The 10848-nt window shown below is 45.5% G+C and overlaps 1 protein-coding gene across 2 annotated transcripts; it reads right to left on the bottom strand.

Annotated features, from left to right (window-relative positions):
- Nucleotides 1-585: 585 nt before the first annotated feature.
- MAPRE1 (microtubule associated protein RP/EB family member 1) lies at nt 586-10420 on the bottom strand. Of its 2 annotated transcripts, none has more exons than XM_014890136.2 (7): nt 10295-10420; nt 9536-9659; nt 6803-6948; nt 5505-5709; nt 5032-5138; nt 4199-4351; nt 586-3824 (listed from the first exon to the last, which is right to left on the bottom strand). In XM_014890136.2, exons 2-7 carry the CDS (start codon nt 9654-9656, stop codon nt 3768-3770), a joined length of 789 nt encoding a protein of 262 aa, XP_014745622.1. In that variant the 5' UTR covers nt 9657-9659; nt 10295-10420; the 3' UTR covers nt 586-3767. The 2 variants fall into 2 exon arrangements, with proteins under 2 accessions (XP_014745622.1, XP_014745624.1); XM_014890138.2 differs by having other exon boundaries at nt 5520-5709; nt 10295-10418.
- Between the last annotated feature and the right edge of the window lie 428 nt (nt 10421-10848).

Here is a 10848-nt window from a genome sequence, read left to right as displayed (position 1 = left end):
TTTCTGTGAGGAACCAACAGATCCAGACACATCTCAGCCCAAGTGATCTCACTCACGAGGTCGCTCAGGTCTCCTTCCTGCAGATCATGCTCTGGATTTGCTCCCTGCGTTCAGAGCATCCCCAGAGCAGTGCTGCACTCCCTCCACCCGCTGCCATTTCACACTGCAATTAATCAGAAGTGGTTATTATGAATCGGCAACAGCTCCATCTCACCTCGTTTTCTCCACATTAGAAGATCAGTAATTGCTCAGCTCTCCTGACACAAATTCCCTTTCCTCTGACAGTAACCTGCAATAACAGCCCATATTATTATCCCTTTTCTTGTACTAGTACAGCATTAGAGGCAGAGGGTGTGCACCATCAGACCGGCCTGAAATCTATAGTACAGCCCTCTGAGTTTACACCCCATCGTGCAAAACACATCTTTCCCTTGTGAGCAGCAGTTTCCAGCCTTATCCTTGACAGGATGCCCTCAACTCCCACTCCTGAACCTGTTCCTGTGAAAGGACATTCTACCAGCCAGCCTACAAGATGACTGAGTGCTCAAGCAGCCACATTAAACCATGATATGATACGACAACAAGAAAGTTTCTGGCCTTTATTTGAAGGCTTTTTACCAGTTACAGTAAGAATTGTCATTGCAAACCAGGAATTTTTTAAAAAATGAATAATAAAAGTTAAAAAAAACATCCACGAGTCCACTTGCAAGTAAGACATGTTGGTACAGAAAGAGACATGAGCTTTTGCTTCTTCCATTCTGTTTTACAAAGAACTGATAGAACTAAGATACTAGAGGAGGTTGGATGCTATGGGAATCATTCCAGCAGGTGAGCATGTAACAGCATATACTGTACCAGGGTAACAGAGTAGCTATGTTAAGTCTATGGGTTTGAGTTGAGCCTATTGTAATTTGCTTCCCCAAAAGGACATTAAAAACCAGATTATGCCAAGATGTTATAATGGAGCCATAAGTTGGCTACCTGAGTTTGTCCCCGTTCTATTTATGACTCATCTTGGTAGCAAAGAAGTGATGTAAGCAACTGGAAATCTGAGCAGTGTGTGGCTGACCAGATTGCCACTGCAATTCAGCTTTATAATGCACGTCCAGTATGTCCACACATCCATCGGCCTCCCAGGGCACACCAGCAGCAATTCTGACTCAGCCTTCTCTTAGCAGGAAAGGCCATTTACTTGCTTTGACCAAAATCAACCCATCTCATGACCTGTTGCTTCCCAGATCCACACATGCAATCGTCTTGGAAAGAGACTTGAAGCAACCAGGTCCCAGTGCACAACTTCTGACCTCCTCCCAAAAGTCATCTTCACCTTCAGCCACATCCTGCTGCCACCTTTTGCCTTGAGTTGCTGGAATAATGGAATATTTAGAGTCGAAAAAAATATGCTTCCGACTTCAAAGCAAGGAAGTAATGGGAAAGAAGATTTTATGTGCATCAAACCCTAGGTGTACATCCACACTGCTGCAGTCCAGCCCCAGCTGTGCCACACCAGCAGGCAGTGCCAGCAGTGCCTGTTCTCCACAGTAAGGCACCCACAGAGTCCTCAGGGGCAGGGAGGGTGCTCCCAGCACAGGAGCAGCCCTGCAGGGATCACTTCCCATTCCAAGGTCAGATACATCCCATGAGCACTTCTCTGCAGATGCTGGTCTGTGCACACAGCTGTGACAGGAACATTTAAGCTCATCTAAGAAACACAATCGAAGTCAAACAAATCAACTCAGTTTACAGTCAGTCTGCTCACAGAGCCTGGTGACAGAAACAATTAACATCTCGTTGGTCTGTAACTCATAACCAGTGTTTTACCAGTTTCAAAACACCTTAAATAAGTAAAGTCAGGTGACAGGATTCCTGTAACACATCCCTATTCCCACACCAAGAGGAGGAAATCAACACCACACTCACATCCCATTGACTTGTGGGAGGGAAAATACAGAAAGAAAAAACAAAACAAAACAAAAAAATAACAGCCATTTGTGCCAGCACACTCCAAACAAGGTTCCAAGACTACTACTACTGAGGTTAGCAATGCCTGGGGCTGGGGAATGGAAGCTGAAATTCCAGGTCCTGCAAGCTTCACTATGAAACTACCACGGGTTTCAGCTCTGCCTAATCGTATCTGAAAGCATGAGAGACTCCAGCAGACATGACACTCTTGAAATACAGAACTTTATTTAGAAACTGCTTAAAATAGAAAAACCCTGTCAAGAAAAATCCAAGTCAAATATGGTTTCTCAGTAAAATGGAGTTTTAGGGCAACAAAAGTCTAAAAGGCCACAAGAGAAATAGCACCACTGCAATTTTAAACAATGGCTAGAAACTTGCATTTTTGGCATTCACTGAATTTGGGTTTTTCTCTGAACTTCACAAAGATTCATGCACTACACAATTACCATAAAATGCTCTCCTACACACATTTTAGGACAAGCTACCACCAGAAACAAATGAATACAAGCACAACAGGACTGATCAATCTCAGTAGTGAAGGGGGGTCAGAAGTCTTGCAGGATCTTGCCAAACACAACAGTAATGAGGGGCATGATAGCAAAAAAGGACAGTTAAGGAAAGTATTTTAAATATTAATATTTAAGTTAGTCTCAGTACTGTATTTTCTGCAATAACATTAGCTCTGTTAGCCAGCATCTTTTAGTTTTTACCCCAGAAGACTACTGAACTGGCAAGTGTTATTACTAATATGCCCTGGTTCAAAGGGGGAAAAACAAAAAAGAAAGCAGACAGAAAAATATCATCCTCATGTGATCAATTCACTTTCATTCAAAGCCAGTTGCACAGTGCAAGTCCTGTTACAACTATTGGGCGTGTTCAGCATTCCTTGGGATGGGAAAGGGAGAAGTGAGAGAACAGAAGGGATTCCAACAGAAATGAAAATAAACAGAACAAATAAAAACAAGAGCCAGGAAGAAAAATCACTTCTGAAGGATATTTTAGGCAGTAAGACTGTGTGCCCTTTGCTTTGTTTTTCTTACAGAAAACACAGTACGTTTTGGCAAAGCCACAATGCCACAGAAAAAGGCTTCAGCACTCTTCAAGGTAATTTATGTGTCTCAGCTGTTCATACTCCCTCTAATCTTGTGACAGGCAACGTTAAGGCCCATTTCATCGAGAACTAATCACTTAGTAAGCAGCTTTACATAGGAATGGAGTTTTGTTTTAATAGCCCCTTTTGAGCACTTGCTGACACAGTGAGACTGCCACGCAAAGGCTCTCGGACAGCAGTGAATGGAGTTAAACAAACGTCTACCCCAATATGAAGCACATAAAATCTCCCATCATATTACTTCAATTTGGCATATGGAAGCATATTTTAAATACTCTTAAGGCATTTATTATAATTTCTGTTCTGCAATTTCACATTAACTCAATCTTTCTGTGAGTCAGTCTTTTAATTTCTCTACTGCACACCGCCTTAGATATAAAAAGAGTCTTTCCACAAACCAGTGTTTTACCAGCAAACCATTCTGCAACGAGTTCCAAATATTCAGCCTCTTGCTCCCTAAATATACCACCTCGATGTGAATACTGCTCTGCTACAGCGTGAGAAAGAGCTCCTAACTCAAACCCACTGTAAAAGTGAAACTTCCGCAAAGTGCACTTTAAGAAGAGGTACTTTTTGCTTATGAAAAGAAACCAGTGAGTCCTCTAAGAATAAAGTGGAGTATTTTACAGTTAAGCACATTATCTGGGGCAAAGAATTCTGATGTTGCTGCTCTGCTGGTACAGTATGTGGTCTGTTAATACTCTTCTTGTTCCTCCTGCGGTGCTCCTTCGTCAGGTATCACAAAGCCTTCCTGAAGGGGAAGAAAACAAGTGCTTTAATGAAAAGGTGATGTCAAACCAGTCCCTGGCTACTCTGTAGGTACTTTTTTTTTCCTCTTACTTCAGGTAAGACACCCTTAAGTCACTGTTTAGCGTCAAGACGTATTATCAGACATATTCTCCTCATCTTTGATCTATTTGTTACGTGCTACTCATGAAAGGTCTACCTTGTTTGCTGTCTGACTACAATTAAGTTATCTGATCCTTTATTACAGGAAAAAGCTAGGCCATAAACCTCACAAGGAAAGAAAAAAGGCAGAACTAGAGGGAGCCCTGGAAAGCAAACCAGCTTCCAATTACAAGGGCAGAAAGAACTGTGCAACCCAGTCTGTAACAGATTACTTACATCTGTGGCATAAAGAATTTCCACAATCCTCTGCAACACTGGATCATTCTCCCCTTCATTCTCCTGGCAGATCAATTCAATGTTCCTCAATTTGCCAAAGTAGAAGTCTCTCTCCTTTTCCAGATCTTCAACAGTCATTTTCAATGCATTGATCTGTCAAGGGGCATCAATAATAATTATATCCACCAGAGACAGAATTCAGAAGGATCTATGCAAAAGGGGCGTCCCAAAAGTTCTCAGAAGGGTGTTGATATGCAAAAGCACTTCAGCAGTAACCAAGATATGGGGGGAGGAGGGACTGTGAGAGGAGAAAAAGGGCCATTTCTCAAATTTTAGTATCACTGCCACAACAAACATCCAGTCCAACACACACAAATCCACTTGTAAAGACTAAAGGCTGATTCCATGAAATAGGTAAAGCACTGACTGCCTGCACTTCTCCCTGCTCACACATTCTTTCACGACAACTCTCCTGCTGACAGCAGGTTCAGTTGTGTTGCACTCCGGATTTCAGTGAAGGAGCAGCTGCTCATAGCTCTGTTGGAATGCTGGGAGAGCTGCAACACAGCTGTGGGAATACTTACAAACCCTGCTATGTGTGACACAGCCCACACTGGGGTGAAATGTCTGGGCACTCGTGTGCTACAAGGGGTTTTGCTTCCATCAGGAGAGCAAGAGCATTGTAACAAAGGGTTCAAATTAAATGATTTTAAATGAGCTGATTCAGATAGTTTTCTTCCATCTGCCTGACCCAGACACTGTGGTATTGGAAAAACAAACCTGCACATAACTCTATCAAGCAGAGGTCAGTCACAGGGCTGTCCTGTACACACCTGCTCGATCAATCCCGCCGATTCATCGTCTCCACCCTTTTTGCCCATGCCAGGCCCAGCTTTGGGACCTGCTGGGGTCCTCTGTGCAACAATGGGCCTCTGCGGGGCTGCAAGATCAATTCACCAATTAATTCAAATTCTCCCTGTCATAGGTACTATCCCCCCTCCAAATATGCTTAGGCATGAAAGAGTTTGAAGATATGTTCCTTCCTTAACTCCACATAACATGTCCTTTCTTTTTGGCACACTTGGCACCAATCCTTGCCATTTTCTCTTTTATAGCAGACTGTTCTTTCTGTAGCCTCCAGACACCTGGGTCCTACAGCAGCCTGTCTTTGAGCCTGTAAACAAGACTTGTCTGAAACAAAATGCAAAATACTAGAATCCCATACACTGGTTTTAAATAGCAACCCAATCTTCATTTCCCCAGAGATTTTCATGATCTAGATCATCTTTTAAACTATTTTCTCTACCTGCACTGCCAGTACCGAGAGATTTCCTGGTTTTGTTCACAACTGGAGTAACAAGGTTTGGTGCTATTGTGTCTTGGCCTTGTCGAGCAGCAACAGGATCATACTCCTTCCCGTCATAGTTTGCATCAAAAAATTTTTTGAACCACTGAACAAATTCAAAGTTGTCTTGAAATTTTCCTTTCACTAGTTTATCCACGGGAATTATCTGAAGAGGAGGAAAAAGAAAAAAAAATAGTCAGACTCATATTAAGGGCAAAGAATGACTTTGAGTTTTTATATAAAAAGTTTTCAAGTTAATGCACTCAAAAGATATGCAAATTTAGTTCTTGTCCAGTCTAGGGAAAATCCCTCTTGACCACAACTATGTCAAATAATGGAATTTTTGTAATTATTGGAATGAAAAACCAATCCTGCTTTGCCTTTGAGGGTCCAAATAATCTTAAATAATTCTGCAGCAAAGTTGCTGCTAGATCAAGTTTACAGACAAAACTTCTTCCTGTCCACACAAAGCTGGCTCTGATGAATCTGAACTGATGACCACCTCCAGAACTGCTACAAGAGCTAAACATCACTGTTACAGCAGATTCCAGCTTCTCTGGGATGAGATGTATAATAAAGACTATTAAAAAGATGCAGCAAATAAAGAAGTTTTGTTTGTAGGGAAGATTTTTTTCCATAAGGCATTTGGAAACCAGGCTGGTCAGAACTGTCATTCCATCTGAACAAGCTTTTTCACAATTTCATTTTCACTAGCTAAAAATCACGTATTTTAATATCTGGAGACATTTAAAAGCCATGTAGATGTGGCACTTGGGGACATGGTTTAGTGATGGACTTGGCAATCCTGGGAGAACAGTTGGATTTGATGGTCTCAGAAAGATTTTCCAACCTTAACAATCAGGTAATTCTATACAGTTGTAAAGAGGAATTTGGAATCCTTAGGACGATCATAGCAGTAGGTTATGGGAACATGCCTCCTACAAAAATGATCCAAAGAGGAAGCTCAAGCAAACCTTATCTGATAGAAAATTCAGTATTATTTTGTGCCACAGAAGTTGCACAGAATTAAAAGGGTAACATTCTTCTCATCATTAAGAACTGGAAACCTGACCTTGGCTGGAGTAAAGAGAATTGTATCCTCATTGATGTGAGGACCCCAAGGCAAACCAAAACAAAGAGTTCTGAGATTTACAAACCAAAAATCAAACTCTGTTCCCAGATTTATTCAGTTTTAAATCTGAAAGTTCATTCATCTACATTAACATTAAAAGCAGAGAGTCAGTTATAGCCCAGCTTACTTTGTCAACACCCATTCGTTTAAAACCCGCTTGTAGAACCTTGAAGTTTTGAATGTACTCATGTTCCAATTTTGCTTGAAATTTCACTTTCTTGAGTGCTACAGAACCTGGGAAGAGCATGTCCATGAACTGACAGTATGCAGCACCTGACAAAAGGAAAAGAACACAAATCCTGGGATGAATTAAGTCAGCTCAGCTCACTAACCTTCTTGAGTTTCTTTCCAATCAGGTCAGCAAACTGACCTGACTCACTCCTCAGTCACACAAGGCCTTTAAAGGCAACAAAGTCAAGATAACAGGAACCTTCAGTTCCTTTTTGGGGCAGCATGGCCATAAATAAGCTTAAAGGAGCTGGAGAACCAAACTTTTGGGCTCATGACTTGAACTCTTATGAATAAGAACAAACCTGCCTCCATAATTCCAAGAGAAAAAAAATCTAATTAATAACTTGACTTCCCTTTCTTCACGGATATCAGTACAGATCTGAGATGTTACATGTATATAACAGGCATGTAACCTTCTCTTAATAATACTAATAGAACTAAACCAGAAAAAGCATTATTCTAAAAGCTGTATTTAACAATTATTGAAATCATAATACATTTACCCCCTACAAGCAGAACCTATACACAATTCAAGGTGCTCTCCAAGAGGCTAATTAAGCTGAATTATATTTAAAGCAGGCCTTAATCAAATAACCAAAATAAGATAAGTGCTTCTTCCTATTAATTTAAATTCTTCATATCCTCCAATTCAGCACTTGCTGTAGTAAGAGGAAAAGAGAGATTCAGTTCAGCCACAAAGAGTGGATGACCACCTCCATATCTGTAGAATATACACACGTAGCGAAAAAACGTGGTTTTAAACTGGATCCTCACTCTACAGTGATGTACAACCATTAAAAGCACAAGCACAACATTCAAAGCATCATTCCCACACCAACATGAATGAATGAAGGAGTAATGGGAACCTTAACCTAAACCATTCAACAGCTACACAAGCTCTTGGGAGCGATTGAAGGCCAAGAAGGAATACAGAAGAGCATTGCCCTCAACTACTCTGTTCATCTCTACCACATCCTATAACTGTTCACTCTCTTACCAAGATATTTTGCAGGCGCTCCCACTTTCACCTGCCACCAGAGGATTGCTGTCATCCACTGGAGCAAATTAAAAACAACAAACCAGCTCTTGCTGTTTGCCCTCCACTCAAGTGTCTCAGCTCACTTGCTGCATAACTCCAATCACAACTCAAACACAGAGGAGCTGCCAAAAACCAGGGCTTTGCTCACTATTGGCAGTCAGAGAGATAAGTGTGATAAAAAGAGAGGGATCACAGCGTAAGTCAAAGGGCAGTTTTTGTGCATTTATGCAACCTCTAACTGCTGCTGTCACTGCTCCCCTTGCCAAAGACAGCAAAATAAGCTTAGGAACTCCAGCTTCCACAGGACTATGACAGCAAAAGCCACTTCATCCCTGCCAAGGCACAAAGCATTATTGCAGACACAGAAAAGGAACGTTACTCAGGACATCCCACACCAACAGCTCTCAGTCTTTTCCAAAAAACAGGTGAACTGGAATTCTGCAGAGCCAGTACTAATTATCCTCACTTCAACACAGAGCTCTCACAGCATTCAAGACTCACACCAATCCCATGCAAATCAATCCTGCACACAACAGGGTTTAACCTGCCCATCTGAAAGCAGACAGTGCTTATCACTTCCTCCTGTGGTCATAGATCTTTAGTTCCCTCACCCTTACAGTTCTCACATCATCTCACTAGACAAAAGCCACTACAAATACCTGTCAAATGCCTCTTGTGAGTCCCTTGCTTCTCTGTAATCTTTGGGATTATCTCTTCCATGGACTCAGCCATAGCCCTGTATTAACAGTCCAAAAACTCACTTTTAATTAATCCCTCCATTTACTCCTCCTCCAGTTTCTACATCTCTCCTTCCATGGGCAATACTTTATCTTAAAGTCACAGCATGAACCATACTTCCACTTTTCACGGAGTGCCTGATGTAGTTATTCAAATTATCTTGTACCCGGGCTGCATTCCTAGCCTTGGGTTTTTTTCAGCTTTTATTCCACAGACTATTACCTTTTATTCGTTCTTACAAGCCTCCTCCTCCCACACATTCCTCCCTACGATGACACTTGACTCCATTTCTGTACCACAGACACTTCCTCTTTCTTGCCTACGACTGGTACATGAGATTCAGCTGTGCTGAAGTTGATTCAGGCCCAGGTAAACTGGGCTGACACAGACGGGACATGCTCCAGGACCACGAGTTGTAAAAAGTCCTGCAGATGACCCCACGAGTCACTGCTCTGTCTTCCTTACACTCCAGTACTCTTCTAGAACAAATTACAATTGTTTTTGCTGGTTACACTTGTAAGACTTTCTCTATCCATGCAGACTAAAGGCTTAATTCCTCATGGGAAAACACCTTCTTCCTCAGTCTCTTTTCACATTAACACCCATTCCTTATAGCATCTATGCTGTACTGAGTCATGAGAACGTGCCTTTTCATTACACTGACATCATTAACAACCACTTCAACAACACTCTGACCATAACTGGATCATAACACTGACCACGAATCTGTTCACACCAAGAACTAAACCAGGAGCACAGCTACAGCAGGGCAGCACAGAGGGTGCAGCTGCAGCTCTACAGAACCAGGGTGCACATCCCACGTGGAACTGCCCTCGGGGTGAACCCCCTTACCTGAGCACAGCTGTTCAATCTTGGTCAGCGTCAGCTGCAGAGACTCATTGATCCACGCCAGCATGTCATGTCGGCTCAAGTTATCGCTGGTCACTGAAGTAGAATACACATTCACTGCCATTTTCTGAAAGACAGAACGAGGTGTGAGTGACACAGACGCTGGGCTGCGGTGGAGCCGTTTCCTTTGGAGCCTTCCCGACCCATCAGCGAGTGAATCGCGACGCAACTGCGGGCTGCCAGCAGCTGGGAGGACCCTCCCGCACCACCACTGCAAAGGGCTCGGCTCCGGGATTTTTGACGAAAAATCAGCACCGAGGCGCTCACGTGGGAACCGCTGAAAGGAACCACGGCTGCGGCAAGTTACTCATCCCTCTCCCCAGCGCCACCGGGGACGGCTGAGGCGCTTCCTGCCCGGCCACGGTATCTCCCTGGGGATCAATACCGAGCGGCCGGTCCCCGCCCAGCCCCGCCGGCACAAAGCGGAGCCGCCGGTGCAGCTGCCGCCGGGCAGGGCCCCCCACGCTTCGGGCGGGGCACGGCCCGCGCTCCCCCCGCTCCTACTCCTCACCACCCCCCGCCGGTCCCTCCGCCCCGCCACCCCCGGTCCCCGCCGCACCTCCGCCCGCCGAGGGGCGCGGCCCGGCCCTGCAGGCCTCGCACCAATGCCCTCACAGTGGCGGCGCCCCGCTGGACCGCTCCCCGAGCCCGGAGCCCTCCCCGCTCCCTCCTGGCGGCCCCGCCACAGGCCCGGCCCGGTACCTGCGCCGCGCTCGCCCGGTCGGCCCCGCGTTCAAACCGGCCCCGCCCGCCCTGACCGGGACCGCGTCACGCGCTCGCTGCGCGCCTGCGTCATGTGCACGTCACGGCCCGCGCGGGGAGCGCTGCGCGCCGGCACGGGGCGGAGGACGGCTAGGGGGCGTGGCGAGCTGGTGTTGCTATGGAGATGTCACGCCCACCCCGCCCGAGGGCTCGCCTGCCATTGGCCGAGCCGCTGGCCCCGCCCACCCCGGGGGTCCCGCGTGCCCGAGGAGCCGCGCAGGGCTTGAGCTGGAGGGTGCGACGGGGCTGCTCCGGCAACGAGCACAGGTAAAGAGCACAGGTAAAGCGACCCCCGGCACAGCCCGGCACTGAACCCCCGGCACAGCCGAGCCCCGAACCCCCAGCACAGCCTGGCACTGAACCCCCCGGCACTGAACCCCCGGCACAGCCGAGCCCCGAACCCCTGGCCACAACTGGGCCCTGACCCTCGGCCCAGCCCGGCACTGAATCCCCAGGCACAGCCGAGCCCCAAACCCCTGGTCACAACTGGGCCC

The sequence above is a fragment of the Sturnus vulgaris genome, chromosome 17 (genome assembly GCF_052056855.1).
Source record: "Sturnus vulgaris isolate bStuVul1 chromosome 17, bStuVul1.hap1, whole genome shotgun sequence".
NCBI lineage: Eukaryota > Metazoa > Chordata > Aves > Passeriformes > Sturnidae > Sturnus > Sturnus vulgaris.
This window is presented reverse-complemented; position numbering and strand designations above follow the sequence as displayed.